The following is a 26,652-nucleotide window of genomic DNA, read 5'->3' on the forward strand; positions in this document are numbered from 1 at the left end:
TAATGCAAAGTTAACAAAGAAGGGACCAAAGTAAATAATTGATGCATCAATTCGCATAGGATAAGTATTATCTGGGGACCCCATGTAATAAATAAATGACCCTCCAACGTCTACTTTTTATGTGGCGCATTCACACGGGATAACAGAAGCCTGAGATTTTGCTGAAATTTACGGACATCTCCCGGCTCTGTCGTCAACGCTCTGCGTATTGCGTAACATTCGCTCATATTGTTTTCAACATGGCAGGCGCTAAGAAGAAAAGAAGGCACTGGACGTGAGGTGCAACCTTAAAATTCGTTAAAAGTAAATAAACATGCGTCCCGGAGACAAAACAATGCGTAATCACGCATCAGATCCCGCCCATTTCTGTCCTAATCACAGAGAGGCCAATTCACATTGGATTTGTATTATTACGGGACTTTAGAGTTCAGCAAAATATAGTAGGTATTTTGCGGGGGAATTTTTACTTTACAAATTACTGACATGGCCGATTCGCACGGGATTTACATCACAGACATTCTCCGCAGTTATTACAAATCGCATGTGGTCACTAGGTAAAACTAATCTTGTGCGAATAGGGCTTTAATCTCCATTCATCAAAAACAAAATGTGGGAAGAAGTGAAAACTCAATGAATGGATGGAGAAAAGTCAAAGAGCAAATGAGCTGTGAAGGTCAAATGAGTGCAGAACTGGACCAGGACCAGCTTTTCAGTATTTATTGAACCTCTTGGTATTTACCTATGAACCACATATAGAAAGTGTATGCACTGCAGTACATAAAGCATGCACACACCAAAGTTGTTAAAGATGTGAAAAATGAGACAGATGTTAGCCATTAAAATAACAAATTGCATTGATGCACAGGTTGAAATTGAGAACATTAGTCTTTGCTCCTCTAATATAAAAGCTATCCATGTGCTTCAAATGAGACTCTACAAGTTTTTTTTTTTCTATCACACAAAATGTTTTTCACTGATATAACGCATGCACACACACACACAAACATGTTTAAGGCCAGAGCTGAGCTGTGCTGTACCAGCTTGGACTTATCCCTGCTGCGCTGTTTCACTAATGGATACAATCTGGTGATCTGATTGTTCCATGTAGCTCAGCAAGCGGTCTAAAATAATTGTAATCTGATGCAATTGAGTCCTTGGAGGGTAACACATTGAGCCTTCTTGTTCCGCACATTAAGGTGAGTATGTTACAACACGAGAACACGGTGGCTTTGTGGCGCTTTGACGGAGTAGCTCCTTATGGGATGGATACGATACCAATTAGACAACAGGGATGCAAATTTCAAAAGAGCGCCAAAAACAACTTGATTTGTATGAAAACAAGTTTTGAAACTAAGCTGAAACATGTATTCAGTAAAAGCTCAAATCAAAAATATTAATATAGTATAGAAGCTTCATTGTCATTGCAAGGAGTACAATGAAATTTTATTTGGCAACATCTCTTGTAGCAGCTACAATATCCCCGCCATAAATATAGATAAATAGTAAGTCGTAAGAATAAGGTGCAATAGTATAAATAAGATAAAAAATAGCAATAAAAAGAAGGTGCAGCAGTGGGGGCTTCAGGGGTAAAAGCTGTTTCTCAGTCTGTTGATGGGGCTCTCATGACTGAGTCTGCCAGAAGGAAGACTGATGAATAGAGTGTCCTGGGTGGGCGGCGCCTTTCCGGATCCTTGTGGCCCGACGGGGGAGACGTCTGGAGTAGATCTCCTCTAGGGGTGGAAGTGGGGAGTCGATGATCCATTGAGTCGTCTTGATAACCCGCTGCAGTTGTGTCTTTTCTGATGCAGAGCAGCTGGTGTACCACAGCGCTCGTCCATGTGTGTGGACACTCTCTGTTGTGGTAGAAGCTTTTCAACAGAGGTGGAGGCAGTTGGTTCCTCTTTAGTGTTCTCAGAAGTGGGCTTTATGATGATGTCGGTCAGGAGCAGGGTTGGCGTCAATTACATTTCGTAATTACAATTACGTCTTCAGTTACACATGTTAAATTACAACCCAATTATGATTACAGTGACCAGTATTTTTTCAAATTACAATTAAAACTACAATTATAATTTTCCCCCTGAATGTCAATTTCAATTGCATTCTCAAGTACTAAATATCAATTACAATTAATCACGAGTACTGAGATTGAATAAATAACCCCTTGAAATGTTTTTAGGGTTTTATGGCCTCTCAGAAAATAAATTTGAAGATTGTTAAAATTTCTTGCTGTGCCTTCGAAATTTGGTTGTTATTCACATTCTTGTTATTTTTCAAGCCTTACTGGATTTTCAAACACAGATAAGTTTTATCTTAAGTGGGCCGCAGAGGTTGGGAATCAAACAGTTTCCACATTAGTGCTACTTTGCATTTCCATGTATAAATGATATAAAAGTAGAGTATATAAGGCACTGACAATAACCAAGCAATAAGTGAAAGGTACTGACTATATTTATTTAATTTGGGGAACTCTTGTCAAAGTGTTTGAGGATTGAGCTGTATTTTGGAAAAATTAGGTTTCTTTCAACAATTTTAGAGTAAAAATTACTTCCATTGCGTAAGAGAAAACTGCAAACCCCTGAAAATTTTTGGATATGGTACAGTGATTTAAAATTACTCCAAATTTCTGCTTAATTTCAATGAATAATTTGAGCTAAAAGGGATCCTCCATTGTTTTTACAAATCTATTTCAAAGGTTAATAAAACGAATATGGTGCAAGCTAATGTGTTTTATCCAGCCTAAATATTCTAATAAGGACATTTCGAAGGTTGTAGGCCACATTTGTAAGAAAACTGGAGGATCCCTTTAAGTTCTCGTGGTAATTTACCAGATATTTTACACGCCTTAGCAACTCAACTAACACAAAGATTTATGTTTTCTCAGTCTTTTTTACTTTTGCCTGCAGGCCGATTTGGATGTTTTAAAGGGCCGGATTTGGCCCCCACCCTTGAGTTTGACACATGATATAGGTGGTGTTAACAGTCCAGTCCAGGTCCTCTGAGATGTGCAGGCCAAAAAACTTAAAGCTGGTGACCCACTCCACTTCCTCCCCATTGATGCTCAGGCGTGTGCTCGGTTCTGTTTTTCCTTTACAACAACATAGGAATAAAATTCTGTTTAAAATGTTTTCATCCCTTTGATCTTAGTTGAGGACGTTGTAAATGTTGTAAAACAAGGTAGGTCCCACTAGCACTGCTGATCCTCACAATGGTTTCCTGTTTAACAGCAAGGCACCATATGGTAGTTTTTTTTCCCTTAATATGATTAAACAACCCTGCTGTTTAAAATGGAAAGGATTTAAAAACTATTCTACAAAAATAAACAAAATGCTGTAAAAGCATTGTAACTAAACAGTAGTTTTCTACATTCTGTAATTCTATGGTTACTCATAGTCTTTATTAGAGTTTCCTCCATAACAAAACTGCCGGTACAAGTATTGTCATCAAAGGGATTAAACAGTGATCTTAATAAACCTGGCACGTTAGCAAACTGCCCACCTGGAAGCAGTTTGTGCTTTGCTGCAATCAGCTACAATGCCTAAAAATGAAATGTTTATTGCAGCACTGTCACCCCCAGTAGTGTCAAGCAATAACAAATAGCTATGCTCTGATAAAACTGGACCATCAGACAGATACTGTAAAAGATGGCCATTAGCCTTCAGCAACAGGCCTATTTAGAGGTAATTTGTACCTGTTTAAAGGTTAGGATTTATGTTTAATGCAGCACTAAGTTACGCAAATGTTAAGGTTTACGATTATATTCTACCACGGTCTGAAGAAAGTGCAGATCAATAAGAAACACCAATTCAATTCCTCTGCCTGCAGATTTAAACCAATGAATATTTATCACCTTCAAGTAACTTTTTTTTTATAGTTGTTAATGAATCACCACATACTGCATGTATTTAGGGACATAGAAAATAAATTAAATTGTGAGTTGTTTCATTCCACTGTTGCTAATTGTCAGTTATCTTATTAAAATTGTGTGCAAAGTAAATACAGCAGGTCTTCGATTTCTCTAATTACCACATCATGTTCAATGGTTTAATGATTTGTAAATAAGTCTTCAAATAAACTTGCATGTGAGTATTCAAAAATTAGTATGATAAATATGTAAAAAAAGACTCGCAAAGTAAAGCTTTTAGTTCAGTGTTTGATTAACAGTTTTTTTCACGCCTAAAAGCACACGATCTGTTATAAATGTGCCTGGAATGAAGGTCCTTTACACAGAGGCAAACCTGACCCTGAGTAGCTCAGAAACCCAGAGGGAAACCAAAGTACACCTGCTGCTCCTGTGCATTGCAAAGATGGGGGGTTTGAATTGAAACCTCTGGACGACTTGTTTTAGAAGTATACCTACCTAGTATACCAGACGTAGTCAACAGAGACAAGCTTCCGGGGTCAGCCTAAAACAAGAAGCACGGATTATAATTCCCCAATTGCCCTTCAATCTGCCTAGAAGCACTTTTGTGGATGACGTAGCAAAATGTATATATATATATATATATATATATATATATATATATATATATGAAAATCATACAGACGTTTTCTGCAGTTCTTGACCAGGTTTGCACACACTCCAGCAGCTCCTTCCAAAGATGTTCTATTGGGTTGAGGTCTGGAGATTGGCAAGGCCACTCCAGGAACTTGAAATGCTTCTTACGGAGCCACTCCTTAGTTGCCCTGGCTGTGTGTTTTGGGTCATTGCCATGCTGGAAGATCCAGCCTTGTTTCATTTTCAATGCTCTTACTGATGGAAAGAGGTTGTTGGCCAAATTCTCACAATACATGGCCTCATCCATTCCCCCCTCAATACGGTGCAGTTGTCCTGTGTCTTTGCAGAAATGCTCCCCTAAAGTATTGTGTTTCCATCCCCATGCTTCACGGTTGTTATTGTTCTTGAGGTTGTACTCATCATTTTTCTTCCTCCAAACACGGCAAGTGAAGTTCAAACCAAAAAGCTCTATTTTGGTCTCTTTTTTAGATTTTATTTCTCACAGTTCAATTGTACCTACAATGAAAATTACAGACCTCTCCAGTTTTTGGAAGTAAGAAGAGTGCAAAATTGGCAATTTATCAAATACTTATTTTCCACACTGAAATATACACACACACACACACACACACATTCTATGCATTCTTACCACATAATTAAATGAAAAAAATAAATAATCTTTGATCAGAAACTAGGTTTGACCAGGAATTGAACTCACAACCCTGGGCATGTAAACCAAAAAAAAAAAACATCTTTGGATCCTAAAATGTCTATGAGGGACAATAGATATTGGGAGAAGCCACTGATATTTTGGTAACACAAGTTTTAAACATAAGGCTGACATTACGCTATCATCATTTTGACATGAAACCTGTCATTAGCAAGAATAAGGTGTCATGAAGGCTGTCAATAAGTGTTGTTCATTACTCTAAACTCTAACCCCACCCCTGACTAACCCCACTAGATCTCTTCAAAAAGCCAAAAAAATGCCAACATAGCTCCAAAGAGTTCATAATTTAGGAAAGGACACTTAATGAAAGCCTTCATCACACCTAATTCATGATAATGACAGCATAATGTCAGTCCTTTACATAAAACTTCAAGTAAACTGTTACCAATATTTCTAAGCCATAAAGTACCATCAAAAACAAAAAAAAAAAAAACTAAAAATAGGTGAAAACTTTAATGAACTGAAACTTGGGCTAGTGCTTTAACAATTCTAAAGATAAAACTAAGGGGAATATACCTAATGATATTGTCACACTCCCAATTAGTGGGGTGCCATATTTAGTGCACTTTCAAGATCTAAAATTTCAGGATGAAGTATTTTTAAGTGCTTAATAAGCTAATCATGCTCCTGAATGCTCTATAAATATATAAACAAGCAGGAAAGAACAAATGTGTCACACCTTGAACTCATCTCTGTTTCAGGTATGAACAGGGTCTCTGTCAATGCTCTGCACATTGTATAACATAGTTCTGAACAAGGGATCGCATGGCGAAAAAGATGCATAGATGAATGGTTGGTGTCTGCAACAAAACAAATTACTTTGTCTCCCCTCCAACTAACAGAGCTGTAACAGTGACTCATCGGAGACCCCTGCGCAGTCTGCTTCAAATCCCAGCGGTCGAATTCACATCCCCTAGTCCTCCTGCTATTCTCCATGGAAGTTAAGCAATGCTGCAGCCTGCTGTGACATGAGGAGAAAAAAACTAAAGCGATGAGTACTCTCCCTCCATATAGCAGATGTTGGGGGAATGTGGGACTGAAGTACCAGAGAGGCAAAGACACAGAGCCTAATGATTGATGGAGTCTCACAGAGCAGGATTTCTCCTGTGCTGCAGTTAAATTTCCCATGTGGTCCCAGTGTAATGAGTGTGAGAGGCAGACGGATAAACTTCAGCTTTAATCAAGGCCTCGACAATAGAAGCACGCAGATTCTTGAAAGATAACATTAATGTGATTGCTGACTTTTTTTTTTCTAAACAACACATGCATCTCCAATTTTATTAGTTCAATTTGTCTATTTCAATAAAGGTCAAATATTATTGTGTTTTGTAACGCAAACAGTTGCGTATTTCTGAACAAACTAGAAGTTTAATAAACGCTTGCATGATACTTTTGTCATTTTAATTAAGAGCTTTTATACTTGCAACCGCTGCACTGGAAAATATCATAAACAAACAAAATTGTAAACAGTACCAACAATAAAGTGAAGTCACAGTTGGCTAAACTGATCAGCCACATTAAAATGGCTGCTTTTTTTTTTAAAAAAAAAAATCTGTCCATCTTGTCTATGCTTTATACTGCATTGCATTGTGCAAAGCAGAACTCCCAGAATACATTGGCTGGCCATTATAATTCCACCACACAACATACTCACACAAACTCCCACGGTCGTATTTAAACTCCAATTGGAGGGAAGCTTCTATATATAATTACATTTTACAAATGACTTTTTACATTTTACTTACATTCTGAGTTTATACCGCTGCTCATTTCTCAGCTCAGGCCAGGCTTTGTTTTTTGGCGTGAGTGCAGTTACCATAAAATGGACCAGCAGATATTATTGCTGAGTCATTGGGACAGTTTTTCCTGGGCCACTGAAGGGAAATATATTTGTATGTGCATATTTTTTAGGGCCTATTAAGAGGCCAAAATAATTTTCCCAAACTTTTACGGTACTTTCGAACTTGTCTTCAAACTGATCCAGAATCTGTATAGTGTTCCGGATCCTATTTAATGGAGTCAGCCATAGTGTACAGGTACTGTCTATCTTTGGCTACACATTTATCAAAATCTGTTGAGCACTTTTTAGTGATGCAACAAAAATTTTCAGCCAAAAATGGCCCAAATAGGTTTTTTTTTTTCACCAAAGCAACCCGGCCATAACAGGATGTCGTGATAACGTGGGCAAACACTGCGGTCAGCACAGGCTTGTCTGGATACTGGTAAACGTGTCTGTGCATGTATTTCAATAAATCTGAGCACTAAAGCTTCTTCTAAGCAGAGGTTGAGAAAGAACAATGAAAAGTTCACTCTCAAATGTGATTTAAGTCAAGTCGACGCTGAAGCTTCTCCCAACCATCTGCGTCTACGCCCGACTACAGTATATATCAGGAGCAGGAATTTGGCTTTACACATTTATAGCCATGAAAGCATCTGTACTACTAATTGGCATCATCTTTTTTTCATAATTTTAGCCTTAGTTTTCTCATTTTCCATGCAGCAGGTGAGGAAACTGCATCACTAAAGGATTTAGGGAAGCAACTGGTTTACCACTTTTTATTTGAAATCTTAGCGAATCCTCCCCTCAGTGTATAGATAACTTTCTTTTGGGAATACACATTTTCTCTGTACAAGTTCTGACAGAGCAGTTAGTTCAGGGGAGTTCAGGAAGGGGGCAGGGTTTGTTGTTTTTAGGGACTTTGGTTTGCACTTTGGTTTGTTCTGTGTTTTTACCTGCACTACTATTCAATATGACTTTTACTTTTATTGGAGGCGGTCCAAAAAAACAAAGCTGGATAATTTTTCAGTTTTCCAACAAAATAATTATGGCTAGAAACTAAATGTACACAAAATGGCACAAAAACTTATAAAATATATTTCCTGAAATTGTAAAGGACTTACAGACCTGTTAAACGAGGAAATGTATTGACCCACTTTAAAAAATTAGAGATGGATATTGGGTTGCTAACACTATTGAGAGATCAGAATCATAAAATGTTATGAACTAAATGGATTGGACAGGTATAATTCTAATGATGGAAAACCTATAATTATTAAAAGGACAATTCCCTTTTTAGCATCAAAAGTAACATCTGATCCTCTAGAACAATATGTTATCGTTGCAGGAAAATTGTACAATAAACCAGTTACTCTAGCTAGTGTATATGCCCCCAATGTTGAGGACGAGGCTTTTATTACTTCGTTCTGTACCACATTACCCAACACAAGGAAGTATTCTTACTTCTCTCCATTTCATCATTCGTTTTCTAGAATAGATTCTGCATATTTAACAAACATCAAACATTGTGATTACGAAGCAATTGTGTTATCTGACCATAGTCCAGTGTCATTACACATCGAGAGTAGTTTCCCGACATGGCCCGACAACCAAAAAAAATGGAGGTTTAATAATGTACTTTTATCAGACGATAAAGTAATAGACGAGCTACAAAAACAAATTGATATATTTCTTCATACAAATGATGATCCAGAGATCAAAAGATCCTCCTTGAGGGAAACATTTAAAGCATACATTAGGGGCCAGATTATTTGCCTGAGTAGCTTCAAAAAAATAAGCAGCGGAGGGAAAACCAGTTGAAAATGACTCAAGAACTTAAATAAATTGACAGAGGTTATGTTAACTCCCCCACACATGACCTATGTAAAAGAAAGCAGTCATTGCAGACTGAACTCAATTAACTATACACAGCAGAAACTACTAAATTCATGACACAATTAAGACAAAAATTATGAATATGGGGAAGAAAACAGGTAAACTATCAGCCCAGCATATTAAAGAATAAGTTGCGTCAAGGTTATTAACAGAGATACGAACAGATACTGGTCAGACAACAACAAATCCAAAATAATAAATGACACATTCAAGAATTGTATTCTTCAGAATCCAAAAATGATCCAAACTTAATAGAACATTTATTTTTGATAACATTCAGACACCAACTATAAACTTAGAAAACAAAAAGTTATTAGAACATATATCAAACATAGAAATAAAACAAGCTATACAACTTATGCAAAACTCTAAATGCCCAAGCCCAGATAGTTACAGTGTTGAATTTTACACGGCTTTTATAGATCAAATTTCACCACTTCCTTTAAGTGTTTATGATGAAGCATTGACTACAGGTTCTCTACCTCCAACGCAATATGATGCATGCATTTCTTTAATCCATAAATCTGGCAAGGATCCACTAGAATCAGGTTCATATAGACCCATAAGCCTCATGAATGTAGATAACAAAATTTTGGCAAAGCTCTTAGCCATGCGTTTGGAAAAGGTCCTTCCAACTGTTGTGTCACCAGACCAAACTGGATTTGTTAAAGACGGACACTTGTTTTTAACATCAGACGAATGTTCAACATTATCTAGACTAAAAATCCAATTAAAGAGGTATTTGAAATATTGCTCTCACTAGATGCTGAGAAGGCCTTCGACAGGGTCAAGTGGGATTTTCTCTTCTCGGCCCTGTTCAACGCGACAAGGCTGCCCTTTGTCTCCCTTGTTGTTCGTGCTGGTAATAGAACCTCTTGCTATTTTGCTGCGCTCTGTGGGGGATTATAAGGGGATTGTAAGAGAGGATACAGAGCATAAAGTGTCCTTGTATGTGGACGATCTGCTTTTATACATTTCAGATCCATTTTTGTCTCTACCAAAAATTATGACCATGCTATCTGACTTTGGGAAAGTATCAAGATATAAAATTAATCTGTCAAAAAGGATACCGTTTCCCATCAGTTCTAGGGCAAAGAAATCAAGTACATACGCTCACCCCTTTTTCCTTTCGCTGTTTCGAACTGTTTTAAATATCTCGGAATAAATATCACGCGGGAATTTTCTGGCCTCTTCAGCAAAAACTGTGTGACCCTATATAAACAAACAGAGCAACAGATCGAGAGGTGGCCAAATTAATATCATCAGAATCAATATTCTGGCAAATGATTTTTTTTTATTTCAGTGTGTTCCAATTTTGATGAATAAGAATTTTTTTTAACCAAAATAGACTTTTTAATTACGTCTTTTATTTGGAATAAATAGACACCAAGAATTAAAAACTCCTTTTTACAAAGACCTAAACACATGGGAGGAAAAGGACTGGTTAGCTTTTGGCTTTATTATTGATCCTGCAATATTTAGTGTATGTCATTTTGGAATGGATCTCTTAAACCTGATTGGGAACAGATGGAAAATCAAGCTTTCACCTGTTACGGCTGAATTTACGGTTGACCTCATTTGAAGACATGATTCATTGCTCTGGTTGAATGATGGAGTCTAGGAGAAGCATTGATGATTTTATATAAAAAATAGTTTATTCTAAACTAAGAAAAAAGGTACAAGATGGAACAAAATTAGCGTCCGTCCAGGCGGACGTCCGAAGGAAGTGCCGCGCCCTCTAACAGTTTCAGCTTAAGCTTTTTATACAGATAAGAAAAGGTCCCAACAGTGAGAGACAAAAGGGAGGGAGTCAGATGCCCATAGTGGAATTGTTGGAGGATGATGAAGATGTTATGAGAAGGTTCTGCTCCAGTCTTTATCTGTCTTGATAAGTGTGTGCGTCAGTGTATGTCTGCATGTGAGCAGAGATTCTGGCTTGGCAGAGACTGTGCTGCACTGAGAATAATACGATCTGTACTGTTTAATCATGATTCAGCTGTTCAAAAGTGTAAAGAGTAATGGAGTCGTCATGTATTAAAACATCACAAATTGTACACATGAACATACATTTGAGGATATGATGATGAATATAAAAATGACCATAACACACCCTAATACAATGAGATCATTGATGTATTATACCTCTGATCTTTCTAAATTTAAGAGTCAGAATCCAGTTGTCTCACACACCTTTTCATTGACAAATTATTTCCAACATTTAAAGAATGAAAACAAATTTAATATTAATAACAAATACTTTTTTAAATACTTGCAAATACACTATTTTACCAAGGCAACATTTCCCTCTTATCCCAATCAACCTGAAGTACTGTACGTCATATGAACAATGTATGTAATTTCTAGATATAAAATAACCTTTCGCAGATAGATTGTACTATACACTTGACCATATAAAGGATACACTTGACCATATAAAGGATGCTTGGAGTGAAGACTTAGGAATAAACATCACAGACGACCAAACACAAGTCCACTCCTGAGTTTATATCAGACACGGTCTGCTGCAGTTTAAAATCCTACATCGATTGCACCTTTCCAAACAAAGACTGTCCAGGGTGTTTCCGGGAGTGGATGCCTCCTGTGAACGCTGTAGCTATGCCCCTGCTTTATTGTAACACACGTTTTAGAACTGTCCCCACATCACCCTCTATTGGTCTAAAATAATTAAGACTTTGTCAGTGATTTTTAAAGTTATACTCCCAGCCAGCCCAGGAATGTCACTATTTGGTGTTGTACCTACAGATATACATTTGAACAGTTTACAATTTAATGTATTGTGTTTTGTGATGTTGCTAGCCAGATGTTTACTTTACTAAACTGGAAAAATAATCTCTCTCCTACTCATCAAAACCTCCTTAGAGATGTAATGCAATATTTACAATTGGAAAAAAATTTAATATCCACAAATGTTTTACTTAATTTGGCAACCGTTTATTATTTATTATAATGATAAGTGAATTTGGACGGACCTCCTAATACTTCATTTGACTTATTTATTTTTACCTTATACTTCAAGTGTGAGCAGGATTTTAGCATTGTTTTAGTTTTTAGTTTTTTCTGTTTACATTCATACATATAAAAAATGTATACATGCAAGTAATTTGTATAAAACTGTTGGAAAAAGGTAATAAAATAAAAAATAAAAAAAAGAGAAATTGGCTTCATTCGGGTTCGGGCTGTATTCTGTCGGGCTCAGGCACGGTCAGGTCTAATTTTTAAATATCAGTTTCTTGATGGAGATAAAAATATTTTAATGTGACAAAGTTTAATCAATAAATATGTTTTTAGATTAGCAAAATGGGTAACTTACAATATATATATGTGTGTGTGTGTGTGTGTAAATGCTACATAATTCCCTTGGTTTCTCTATAAGGAGATTAGATAGAATTGATGTCTCTCTGTGTCTCCAGTTTTTCTTTTGTGTTCAAAAGAAAATCATTTTTGATACCTTGTTTCCATAATGCATTGAAATACTGAACTTTTACACATTTAGAGAATTCAATCAAACTAAAGTTTAAAGTACAAAGCAAAGCTTTAAAGAGAATCTCTGAAAGTAGAGATCATTCATAGTTCCACTAAGGTTTTCTTACTTTGCATACTTTTCTCTGCTGTTTTTTCTTCTAGGTGGTCTATGCATCTCCCAATCAGTGAAAATACCACGTGAACCAAAAGTTGGAGAGTTTGACAAGATAATTCGCAGGCTGAGCGAAAATCCCAACGCTCGAGTCGTCATCATCTTCGCCAATGAAGATGACATCAGGTGAGAGCAGAGAAATCCTAATCCACTATAAATGTTCTGATTTATGTCATCCAATGACACATTTTCGCTTTTTCAGGATTTTACTGAGACGTTTTATACATTCCTAAATTCTCCCAACATATTTCTGTTCAGCATGTAGCGTGACATGTCTTTTTCCTGGAGCTTTGTTTGCTGCTGGCACTGAAATGTCACATAGGTCCTCTGTGTACATTGGTTAAAAAAAAAAAACACAAAGAAAAACCTGCGTTACCCCATCTTCTGTTAGTAATATGAGTCAAAAATGTTTGTAATTGTATGTGCACTCAGACATGGCCCATGAGCTAATACTGAATACAAATACCTATACCATCATGATTAGCTCTGTATTTAGAAACACATGAATGTATGCTTTTAAAATTAAACATTTATCATGTATGCTACAACTGCAGCAGGGTTCTCGCCAGCGCTGTTGAGCGTAGGGTCCCCCAATATTGTAATTTTAATCCCCTACGGAGTGATGTCGCCCCCAATGGTGCGTTTTCAGCAGCGTACGGCAAATTTTTTCCTCTTTTAATCAGTACCGACGTAATAATTGTTGCACACTTGGACACAAAAGTGACTTCCAGGTGTGCATGGGTTGTTTCAACTCTCTTTTTAATCTGCATAATCGAGAAACACATACATCAGTCGCACCGTTTATTTAATGCAGGCGATTTTCTTGGATGCTCCCGTCTTTACCCGAGGACCCCTGCAACCACTTAGCTGCCCCTGGTGCTGCCTGTGTGCATCCTCTGCTTAATCACTGTCCAATATAAACAGTGCTTCAACTGTACGGAGCGTTTATCGGCACGTGAAGCGGCACGTCAGGTTTATAACTCAACAAATCATTCTACATGCGCACGCACGGATGTGAATAGTGACCGATTGAAACGTGTTCAAGCTTAAAAAGAGAAATTGGCTTCATTCGGGTCGGACGAGTTCGGGCCATGTTTATCCAATATAAACAGTGTGCCCCATAATCTAAAAAAAAACAATCAACTAAATGAAACAATAGAAAAAATATAAAAGTGTGTGTATTACTGCGGGTCCAACAATGTCTAATTTAAATTTAAAAAGCGCGTCTTGGAATCCGTCTTTTAGATAAAATATTATTTCTTGTCTATACAGTGTCTGAGTATTTATTAGCAGAAGACCTGTACCAACCAAGCTAACTATCTAACTCCATTCATCATCACCTTTACCAATTCAATAAACAACTTTTGGGTTTAAAGTAGGGCAGTAACAAAGATGTACAAAAAAAAAAAAGAACAAACAAATTTTACTTTACTTAATTTACCTAACCCTAACCATAACCTTAACCTTAAACCTAACTTCAATGAACTCTAAGCCTAACCCTTAACCTTAACTAAATTTGGCCCTCAGGGAGTTATACATTTAAAAATTTTCTGCAAAGGTAGCGCTCGTTTGCGTGCCACACGACCCCCCAACGCTGTGAAAAACTCCCGGTGAGAACCCTGTGCAGTGTATTGGATGGAAACCATTGCAGAGAAAAGTTAAGAGCACACATATCACCAGGCAGACAACTTCATTTTGCAGGTGCTTTAAAAACAAAGAAATCGATCGTAAGATCAAGATGTGACATCTTCACTATACTAGAGATGCATGTCTGAGCTCTTAACGGTTTGATTGAGAGCAGAAAAACGCTTTACGCATCCCAGTGACTCTTTGGTGTTAAAATGTTAATCCTAAACATTCTCCTTTAGATATATTACGCTTTCAACCCACTTTTACATTACTGATGATTTACAGGGCCCTTTGAGACGTAAATGTAATCAGCAGATGTTATTTTACAACTTTCTGAGAATATAGTGGCAAAACAACAAGATGGTATTCAAAAAAATACTAACTATTGTACTTGAATTATACATTTCCAGCTTTTATACCACAGGCTACATTTCATTTAGACTATCCCAGAGAGATGTTTGCATAATCTGATGAGAAGCAATAAACAGTATTACAGGCTTTTGTTCTGTGTTGTAACTAGACTTGGCTTCACTACCTACTATCCATCCATTATAATCAGGCCTCATTACACTTAAGTAAAACTTTGCCCTTATGGGTCTACTAAAGTATTGATTTAAATTCATGACATTTATTCATGATAGTGTAAATTAAAAATAAATGAATTGACTACAGACTGAGTTACCACACAGCAGCTGGTCAGTTGGTTAGTGTATTACAAGTAGAAGTGATTTTGAGCGGTCTCTCTACGGTGACCAGGGCAGAAGTCCCAGTGCTCATTGACTTAATCCGGTTCTGATAACGGGTAATAGTGTGGATATATGTTAATTACAGAAAACCAGGGGGATTTTAGAGCTGCATGTTGGCTCCATCCTTCCTACTTATTCTGTGTAAGCCTGCAGCTGCCTCATAGGAAATAGAAACTGCCTACGTAGACATAGGAAATGGGCAATTTGTTTGATTTTCCACAGTGTGATTAAATTATTTTAAAATGCTGTTGGAAAGAATTTTGGAAAGAACACCATTTTTCTTGTGGGAACCTTTAAATAAAACATAAGTCTATCTTCTTCCCGTGGTACTATGTCTTTATGCTGAGTTACATTCTAACATATGACCTATCCTTTTTTTTTTTGGGATTTTAAAGAATAAATTAGAATCAATTACAAACAAGAGCTCTCAAAGAGTGCAAACTTTTGCCATGTGCCGAATATCTTTGCCAGATATTGGCAGTTATCTGGATCAGTGATCGTGATTATTGACACCAAAGGTTGGAAAGAAATGTATATCCCCATTAATAATGATACAGTAGGTATAAATGTATGGGCTCCCCCATTTTTTCAGGAAAACTGGACCCAATCTGGATGAAACTCAGTGGTATAATTGAGGAAATAACCCAACATAACTTCGGCCAAAAAGAAAGCAATTCGACCAATGATGAAAGATAGTTTTTTTTCAACTGATCCAGATTCAGTATATTGATGTGAATCCACTTTACAATGTAATGGAATCTTTAATGGCGTAAGGTCTATCTTTGGTTAAAACTCTGTCACAATACCTTAGGCACTTTGACAAAATCCTTCTAACAAACAATTTAAAAAAAAAATTGCTGGTTAAAATATTATTTTAAATTGGTAGCAATCCAAAAAAAATTTGCTGTGAATAAAAAACAATAATACAGAACAGAATTGTGTTCTGTGGTTGTGGTTGATGTATCTACTAATTTAATTACCAAAAGTGTAGATAGCATTTAGAGCCTGACAATGCCTTTGTTTTATTTATAAAAAATGTCCATCCCCATTAATAATGATACAGTAGGTCCACATGTATGGGCGTGCCCACTTTTGCAAGAAATCTGGACCCGATCCAGATGAAACTTAGTGGTATAATTGAGGAACCACCCAAATTTCATAAAGATCTTTGGCCAATAATGAGAGAAAAAGATTTTTAGATTTTTGAAATTGATCCTATGAATGAAACAAAAAAAAACAATAATAAGGACATATTTTGGACACAGAACTCAATTTGTTTAATGGTTTAGTTGCCAAGTGACCAAATGACTACAGTAAATAAAAACCCACTACCACTATGGTTGGTGTATAATTTAGTTACCGAAAGTGTAGACACCATTTAAGACCCTGCCTTTGTTTTATTGTCTGGTCATGCTACAATGACATAATTCCAATTTTTGTAAAGACCACCAAATTGGATTTCAACGGATTAAGGAAGCCCATACTTTGGCCAAATTACCAATAATCCATTAAAATTATTTTTTAAAAAAAAGATAAAATGATATCAGATCAATCGCTTTAAATACCTCTTTATTTTGCTAAATTAATGTGTCAAACTCATGGCTCGGTGGCCAAATCTGGCCCTTTGGAGCATCCATTTCGGCCCGCAGGCGAAAGTGAAAATTACAGAAAAAACATGAATCATTGTAATAAAACTTAACATTCTTGGAGCTTATATCAGATGATTGCAGTCATTTTTAATGTTAAACTGTTGAAAAAATGTATGACAAAATCCTTCAATTTTCCTCAAATTATAACATAATATTTCCCTTAATTAAAATAGAAATTGGTGACAAAATCAAGGAAATCTTTCTAATGGTACCTTAAAACCATACCGGTTTTAGAGTCTTATTGAGCCATGTTTGTTTTTGTCCCAGTATATTTGGAAGAGTCTAATTTTATCCTCTCATAGCATGTGGCAGTACTCACATTTGATGATTATGTATTCACTATCTTGTAATGTGACTGCTGCTTCAGCAGAGCTCATATGCACTTTTTATAGCTCCCCACATGAGTCCAGTGGCAACAAGCCTGGACAAATGTGGCAGAGGTGTCGCTGTGGCTGAAGCACAACTGCTAAGATGAAAAGTCTGCTGTGGCCTTTTTTGTTCTACTTAAGTGCTGCTGTGCAACTCCGACAAGAATCCGACTACACAGTGCTTTGAAGATGCTCCCACCTGCGTCGATGCTACACTGTCACCATAGGGTGCATTTAAACTGGACTGCAGCTTTATTTGAGACAACTGTGCAACTATATAGACAATAAATTACAAAAAAAAAAAAAAACCCAACACAATGTGGTATAATTACACAATGCCTTTGTCTTTTTTTCACCCGCAGGCGGCTCCTTGAAGCAGCAAAGAAAGCCAATCAAACAGGGCATTTCATCTGGGTCGGCTCTGACAGCTGGGGCTCCAAAATTTCTCCAATCCTCAACCAAGAAGAAATGGCAGAAGGCGCTGTGACCATCCTGCCAAAACGACAGTCTATAAAAGGTTTTTTTTTTTTTTCTTCAGATATTCCATCAATACAAAATCAGAATCCTTTTATTGTCATTGTACAAAGTACAAAGAAATTGCAAATGTCCCCCACACAACATTCAAGTACACTTAAAGACTCAAGCAAGGATTGACAGTTATCATAAAAAAAAAAAAAAACAACATAAGGGATGGTAAAAGTCTGTCTGAGTAAAAAGTTCATCAGTATAAAAGTTCATCAATATAAAAGTGCATGAGGTATAAAAAGTTCATCAGTATAAAAGTGCATGGTATAAAACATAAAAACACAAGTTCAGAAAGAGACAGTATTTCATTTCTTATTATATAAGTAGTGATGCTGGTGTCTATGGTATTGTTTATTTTATTGTTTAGTAATACTGTAACTGCTGATTGCTCTCTCCCTTTATTTATTAAGTATTGCATGCATGACCACACTGTTATAATTCATATTTGCATTCAACACAGATTGATTTAATTAGAGCCTTTTACCATTATTTCCTACCTTTAGATTTGTAAATAATGTCAGACTGAAATTATATATTTCATGCAATGCCTTGATATATGATTACAGTATATCTAAACTAAATTAAGAAGAAAAAAAATCATGTAGTTAACTAAAGAAACTACTTTAAGGAATAATTTGAGAGTACAAAGGAAAGAGAAAGAATGTCAGTGTTGCTTTCTAACAGAACTTGATAGACATGGATCAGTAAGTTGTTTTTTGGAACAATAAAAGAGTGTCTAAGGGAAGAGGATATGATTAAAACATTTCCTCCATCCCAACTTTGGTGTGATATGCTTGCAGAGATTTCAGCAAATGAAAAGTTTTGCTTTGCCATTTAAAAATATCACATCATATTAAGATTCCAAAGACATTTTAGCCGAGGCCAAATCACAGTTAGAAGTCCTATTTTGGCCAAAAACACATACCTTCCTCATCCATGCTCTTAGTTTAAAAATGGCAGCTTAATGCTTCATGAAAAAATGTTTCTTCCTTTTTGTTTTTTTTAACATCCTTTTCTAAACGGAAAATGAAATGACCAAAACATATACTAACCATTAACCATACATCTCTTATAGGCCGACCCAGGCTCTCATGCTGTTTACACCAAATTCTGACCCTACCATATGAATGTGAAAGCAGAAACTAAGCCTTGCCAAAATTATTAATATCTTAACAAAATTAGAACAGAAGTAGTGAAATTTGCTTTCCTGATCTTGGCTTTGGAGTAGTAAGACCCAGTGTGGTCTTCTGTTGCTTTTGTCCATATGCTTCAAAGTAGCATGATATGGTCTTTGGTATGCCTCACTTGTAATCTGTGCCCATTTGGGTTATTGCTGTCTTTCTCCCATCTTGAACCAGTCTAGACAAAAATACCCTTTGGCTTTTGGCATTACCAAGGCCTTTTTTTGCCCAAAGCCTGTTGCTTACTGACTATTTTCTGTAAATTTTGGAAATTATTGTTGCAGGGAGAGTTTATCATCAGTGTTGTATATGCTGTAAAAATCGGACTGATTTTAACAACCATGATATACTCTTCTTCTTATTATTCTGTGTAGTTTTACAGCGGTTGGCCACCAAGTCAAGGAGCACTACCTTCCAACCATGATATGCTACTAATTGTTTATTCTTGCATCTGCAGGGTTTTTCTTTTTTTTATTTTTGTGAGTGGTATCACTAAGTTTCAAACTGAGCAAAAGCCAGTATACACCATAATATGAACAAATGAGACAACGCTGTTCAAAAAGAGCAGCCAATTAAGCCTAGTGTTGTTGCTGACTCCTTTCAGGGTTTGATCGGTACTTCATCAGCCGAACTCTTGAGAACAACAGAAGGAACATCTGGTTTGCAGAGTTTTGGGAAAACAACTTCCAATGCAAGCTCAGTCGACACGCAGTGAAAAAAGGATCTGGCGTCAAAAAGTGTACAAGTAAGTTCACATTTTTCAACACAAAGGGCAACCCATTGATGCAGAGCAATCAATCAATAGGAGCATATTGATCGGAGTTTCTATGAATATGCCGTGTTTTTGTGAAAATGAAAACCCAGTAGCCCAAGTCAATGCTCTGCTAATGCTTGCTATGTTCAATGCATCAATAACTAATGATTTTGTTTTATCTTTATACTCAATCTAAAGTTTTGATTTAATGAAGGAGAAAACAAGAGCAAAAACAGGCAAACTTCAAGCTTCATCCACTAATTTTTCAAATAACTCAAATTAGTTCTGGTGTGCCCGATTATTTTTTATTTTTTTTAAACCACCCACTCTGACTCCAAGTCATCTGTTCTTCAAATTGTTGTTTGACTCCTGCAAACAAACAAACACTAATACCAAAACTAAATCAGCAGTCTGTTTTAGGCTATAGAGAAAACAAACATCCGTCTACTCAGTTGGCATACATAAACACCGTCTGCCCGAAGTACTTCTGCATTTCCACACTGGGGATTTGAAAATGTAAGCTAGATCTAATGATTTTCCAAACCTTTTTGACTCTGCAGCTTTGTAAATGTGGGAAATTCAGAATGTTTTCCACATCCCTCTCAGAACTGTCCCTTTGACTGCTAACAACTAATTCAGTAACTTTTCTGGTTCATCCCCTAGCACAACACGCAGAATATGTTTTTAAAGATGTCTTAGCGATAGATATAGCAGCCTGTACGTAGAGGAAAACCTTACACAACTTTTCAGACATGACAGTAAGTTTATGAATTATATGGTCTAGTAGTTGACAACCTATGGATTGGAAGCTCACGTACCCCTCCCAAGTGGGTTGGCAGCCAATCACCATGCCCTTCAGACCAACAAGTATGTCATACAGCTTATTTGTCGTCATTAAACTGAAATGATTCATGCTAACTCCAAAATCTCAGCATCAAAAGAGAAATCTTTGCCATCCAATCCAGTCTCACAAGGAAAATGTGACGTAAATCAATTACTCTATTTCTGTTTCATGCATGCCAAATTATTTCCTTGTATTTTTTGTGCTGCTCAGAGCACATATATATTTTGTAAATGGAATTTTAACAGGATAAATTTAAATTGAAAATATTTTCATAACTCTAGTCCTTACCAACTTTCTCAGCCCTAATTAGCGTTGTAGTACTTGACACCAGATTTTTTTTGTCAAGGCCAGCACTGATTTCTGCTATTCTTCAACTTTACTAATGTGATAATGAGAAGAACTAATAATCTTCAATTCATGTGTTCCCTTTTTTGTCTGTCAAATGTTTTTAAAAGAAACTAAAACTAAAGAGAGAATATTCTTTAACTGTTCAACCTTGTCATGGTTTTTGAAATAGATTTTTATGGCCTCGGTCTGGGCTTGTCTTTGTCTTGGTCTCGACTCGGTCTCGACTCTCAAAAGTCTAGGTGTTGTCATGGTCTTGGTGCATTCTGGTCTCGGGCAAGTCTTGGTCAAGGATAATGTAGTCTTGAGCACAATACTAGCTCTAAACCTAAACAACCGCTTATTATTAGCTGTAACGCACCATTTTCTGAATCTTCAGCTAGTACAAAAGAAAAGTTCGAGGCGGCACAAGAAATTTAGGAAATTGTGTTGGAACGCACGAAACAATAGATTAAATAACGTGACAGTTTCCAAATTCCAAGTGAGATGGCATTGATCTTACTCAGTATATTAACGTCCCACCAACACAGGCTTCATTGGTTAGAAAACTGTTTTTTTATCGTTTACTGTAAGATACCATTCAATGAACTCCCAGCCTTTTGCTGTGACATGCACACAGAAAAGGGGAAAGTTGTATTTATTTCTGGTGATTGATTTGAGGTTCAACTACCCGTTTGTTGTCTTCTCTTAACCCTGTATATGACATTCAGAAATCCAGGCATGTGACATGACTTTTCAGCCAATCAGAGATCTTTTTACTAACAGAGTGCTCCATGAGCTGTTTTGGGTTGTCACTAAAGTCGATGCGCATTCACGTTTTGTAGTAAAGTAAAATGGCGGACATTCCAGCATGAAATTCATACGTGTATTCATGTCAGAGTCTCTAAAACACCAGAAAACTCTTCAATAACACAAGATAAAGTCCCTACATTTGTCACTAGTCGCTATTGCAAAAAAAGTTGCTAAGGGCTGAGTTGTGAGCGTTCAAGAGGATACGGGACGATAGGCTTTGAAACAGGGAGGGGAGGGGGGAATGTGGTTGTTTTTATACAAGTCTCATGATTCTACATACTGCTTTAAGGTTGCGGACCCTTGATATAGTCTGATTGCTGGAAAATTTATCAAACTTATCAAGAAAAAAAGTGATGCGTGGTCAACACTTGGTTCACTTTCAGTTTGACGTTGAAGGATTATACTATGTCCGTTATACCATATACGTATACTCTTTCCCACAAAGCTGCAGTTAGTTGATGGGCGTGAAGCATGTCAGCCAATGCAATGATTTGTGCACCCGAGTTTTAGTCGAGTAGATGATTATCTACCATTAAATAATTTCATTTTTGTTCTTGCCACCTCAAAAACTCAGCTGTTCCCTGAAATATCTAAATAGGTCACAAACCAACAAAAAGGTAAATAAAGTAGAGGACAAGCTATAAAATAATTGGAAATCGAAAACACCATTAAAAAACAAAATCAATAACTTAAAATATACCAATATTCTGTAATTTTATTTCAATTAAAACTAAACTACAGTAGTCTATTTTTAATGCTCAAGAAGGCAAACTACAAGACAAAAATGATGTGGGAAAACACAGATGTGTTTTATTATTTAAAGAATTGATTACAAATTACTGTAAATGCAATGTGTTCAGATGTGTACAATTACAAAATATTCAGAAGTGTGGTGAATTTTTAAAGCTTTACAAATTTTGCACAATGCTCCTTTGCAGTCGTGGCCAAATTTCCAATTAATTTTCAGCATATCACAGAGAGAAAAATAATTTAAAAAAAAAACAATATGGACTGGATGGATGGATGGGTTGATGGATGGATGGATTGAAGACTGGTTTAAACTAAATTTAATTAAAAACAATAGCTGACCACATAACTATATTTTTAGAGTTGGTGTCTTGAACAATAAACACTTCTTCCTGCACTCGACGAAGGCAGTCACATTCTCTGCTTCCTCTCCTTTCCTTATCTGACCTTGCTGCGCTTGTTTTGTCTTGTGAATCTAATAGGAGTCTCTCTTTGCATCCCTATCCAAAAACCGAAATTGTGGAATTGGTCAGTTGGTCTCTCAATGCAATCGACAATTTTTTTCAACAAAAAGAACGGGCAGAGGTGAGCCCGCCTGTCCGGATGGAACGTTTGCTGCTGGATACGCGCTTGACTCCTGGCGGAGGGTCGTGTTTCTGTCCATTCTTTCAGTTAAGGACGTGGAAGACATCTACATGATTGGAATTATGGTAGCAGGCATGCTGCTGATTGGAGCTGGCAGCCTTCTGACTTATTGCAAAGTCTGTATTACGTTGTCCGCTGTTTGGGAAAGGCTGCCAGTCTTTTCTGATACATTGTGCAGGGCTCTTAATACTCAGACTCAAGTGATGAACAAACTCAAAAGAACGTATACATGGAATTGAAACCAACTTGCAGAAATTATATGCTTGGCTACGAGTTGAGGGCAATTACTGCAAAAGGAGACCGCTTATCATCATTGGCTTCCCATACACATAAAGGATGTTTGTGTAGACATGACGTCCATCCCCCCCTCCTCCTCCTCTTCCCCCATCACCACCTGGAACTTTGTTTCTGAACTGATCTAGTCAAGGTCATCACACTTCATCTGACTATCAGAAATGAAGCAAAGGGATTATATTCAATGCCTTTGTTGGCCCTCCATCCTCCCTCCCTCCCCGCAAGCTACAGGAGAGGCAGGCCCCCCAGTGGCTGGCAATATTTTACTTTCTCCACCCTGAAATTTAACTCCCACCTTGCCCTTCCCCTTTCCTGAATCTGAATAATCTTGTATAAAAATGATTCTGATTTTGGTTCAAAATGTCATTATTGGTTAACGATGAAATTGATAAATGCTTTGGTTAAAAAATGTCCTTATGACCTCATACCTTATAAATAACACTCCACACAACCTCACTTCAACTTGGCAATTAGACTTAAAATAGAACTAAATGACATTAGTGACATGTTAATTTGGTACAATGGATGAAGCAACCAGTTAAGTAGAACCTTAATTGTCACTTCTCTTAACAACATTGTGACCCTTGGCTAAACAGATGGTTCCCACTATGCACATTTTCAGGTGAATGATTTCAGTGTTTATCAGTAGTTACGGTGGCTGCTCTTCAGTTAAATTGCTGCTGCCCATTTCTTCCTTTGAGTACCCTCCAGGGAGTAGTAAATTTTGACAGGCAAGAGGTATGATCCTTTCACACAGTGCTTTCGGCAAGTGGTATCACTTTACTCCCAACCTCTTCTTTTGGAAGCGCGATAATTTCCTGCTATGACCTATGAAGGTGGAACGGCACTAAAACATGACGGCATGGCTCCAGATGATCAGATTAAAACTACGGCCTTTGTTTCAATAATCAGCACCTGTATTCCAAAGTAACACACGTAGAGCAGTTATTTATGTGACCAACCACCAATACAATCCTATTAGCATGATATGAAAAACTCTTTCTTAATTGCACAACACAAGTTCCCTCCAAGTGAGTGACCTGACACCAGGGGTGTCAAACTCATTTTAGTTCAAGGGCCACATACGGCCTAGGCCCTAGGTTAACCTCAAGTGGTCTGGACCAGAAAAAAATCAATGTTTTTATGAGGGGAAAAGCACAAATGAAAAAAAATCCTGAAAGTTAAGCAACTGTTGAAAGTTCCTTGACTTTGCAACAAAAGTTATTGAAAAGTGGTCTCTTTAAATGCAAATGAGACACTTCATAACCCGCCCCCTCGCCAGGTTGCAGAGGTGACACTCGGTTCAACGCCACCCTGCTCGGCGATTTTTGTAGTTTGATAGAAGAGATACGATTATGTAGCGGTGCAGAAATTTTTTATTCACACGTTTTTTACAAAATGTCAACAACGGAAGACTTGTCCATCCAGCCTTAAATGTTCAAGCCAGAGTCGGACCCGGCGGAGCGAGATGAAAATGATGAACCTGCAGAACATCGTCTTCATATGGATGTTAACAAGTGAGCTAACACAAGCGCCGAGCTAACGCTAGCGCCAAGCTAACGTCACAAAATGCATTTTAATAGTCTTTTCGGAGACAAAAACGGCACATGACTGATGAAAACTTTCGACTTAAATTAAATCACGTAGGCCATATCATCAAGGATCTAAAACGAGCACACAGCGCTAACATATGAAGACGGTGCAACTGCTAATGCTAACAAAACAATGACAGGGACGTCTTATCATACTTTTTAGCGTTATTTACAGCTTACCGAAGTGCTCTGTTCATCGTCTCCAAAGATAAAAGGAATTGAACCCTCAATTAGACGAAGTCTTTCGGCAAATCCTTCTTTATACTGGCGGAGGTTGCTGAAGCAGTCATCCTTGAAGTGCTTCGCGCACACAAAAATGACCTTACCCACAGATGTGGGTACATTTCCGTGAAAAATAAAACTCAACCAACTTCGAAAAGGTTCTGATGCTGGGAGACGGTGTAATGAAGCGTGTGGGTTACTACATCCAACAACCGAACATTTTGACTTATCCTCTCGTAACTTCGGCATCCTTGAGCTTGGACTACAAAATAAAAGCAAGAAATAAAAATGGCGGATTGCTCAAAGTGTCTGGAGTCGATGTCCTACTTTGGCAGTTCCGCTGCAAATACTGTGATGTTATTGTTCAAAAAATGTAATAGAGAATCGAAAAATCGAAACAGATTGAAAAATATGACCAAAACAGAATTTAAAGATATCAATGGAGGACCTGAAGTGACTAATTTGAACTTTTGTGTACTTCTAAACACTTGAAATATACAACAAAATGCATTTAAGGGCTAAAAATGTGGATTTAGCATATGTCCCCTTTAAGCCTATTTCTGTTGACATTTAAGCAACTAGTGCAGTGCCCGTAGGAAGCATGTCTTGCTATAGAAAAGTGAGAGGTTAAGTAGCTTTTTCATGGATGGTTTACATGGGAGCGTTAATTTGTCTTTAATTCAGAGTAAAAGATAAATCTTCTTTAAACTGACCTTGTAAACACTCAATTCCTAATTCAAATTTAATTCTGAATTACACATACACACACGCATTTTTATCATTATTATTTTTACTCACCATAGTTACAAACGTGTCAACATTGAGCTGTTCTATCTTATCCTGAGTTAGTATGACTACCTGTCAACATTGAGCTGTTCTGCAAAGCTGCATTTGAAGACAATTTTATGAAGTAATTCATTAAGGGTATCATTACAGTCCAAACAAATCTGACGTTGCACACCTTTGAACCAAGCAGCAGCCATGTTGAAAGTCTTAGGTCAATCTGAGCCTGATTCGCAGAGATATTTGAGACACACACACACACACAGAGAGGTTCCTTGCTTGATAGACAGATAGATAGATATCTTCCAATAACAGTGGTCAAACACTAAGAAAGGCAGTCACAATTCTCAGATATAATATTTATTGACGTACCCATAAACTGTGAAAAACCAACCAAAATGTTATTAATACCACCTCCTTCTGACACTCTCAGCACAACCGGGCATTTGCTCCAGGATTTGTTTGTTTTCTTACTCACATTCACATTTTGTTTCATTTGTCAAACAAATTCTTCAGGCTAATTCTTACTGTGAAGCTGTGCTGTTGACATAAATGGATTGTGTGTTTTATTACTATCTCATCGAATGGTGAAAGAATAAAATAACTTCCCTTAAAAAGACTTTGACGTCAACATAAAATCTGTCTGATAATTTTCAAAGCGGTATGTTCAACGTTTAACATTGTTGTTGGTTTTATGTGAATACACTGAATTTATTACATTTACAAGCTTTTTTATTCAACCGACTGACTGCCCTACCTTCCTTTAATTAGAGGTTCTAGTTTAAAGAAGTTCTGTGAAACGGAACTGCTCAGTTAATAATACAAAAAGTTTTGCTCTACAATACATTCATTATCGAATTACGATTGTGTCAAGTGGAAAACTCATATTCTGGTAGTTATTGTGAAGTGTGAAAGACACTAATAAAAAAGTTGCCTTTAATATTGTTTGCCAGTTTTTGCTTTTCTCCAAGACCTCAGTT

The 26,652-nt window shown here is 37.0% G+C and overlaps 1 protein-coding gene across 1 annotated transcript in view; it reads left to right on the top strand.

The window, feature by feature from the left end:
* Positions 1-26,652, top strand: part of LOC114466962 (metabotropic glutamate receptor 4-like) — a 181,784-nt gene that overhangs the window by 117,808 nt on the left and 37,324 nt on the right. Inside the window, exons 3-5 of the mRNA XM_028452840.1 lie at positions 12,547-12,682; positions 17,311-17,465; positions 19,259-19,399. Of these exons, the coding sequence (XP_028308641.1) occupies positions 12,547-12,682; positions 17,311-17,465; positions 19,259-19,399 (432 nt within the window). The remainder of the gene's footprint in view (positions 1-12,546; positions 12,683-17,310; positions 17,466-19,258; positions 19,400-26,652) is intronic.

The sequence above is a fragment of the Gouania willdenowi genome, chromosome 7 (assembly GCF_900634775.1).
Source record: "Gouania willdenowi chromosome 7, fGouWil2.1, whole genome shotgun sequence".
Taxonomy (NCBI): Eukaryota; Metazoa; Chordata; class Actinopteri; order Blenniiformes; family Gobiesocidae; genus Gouania; species Gouania willdenowi.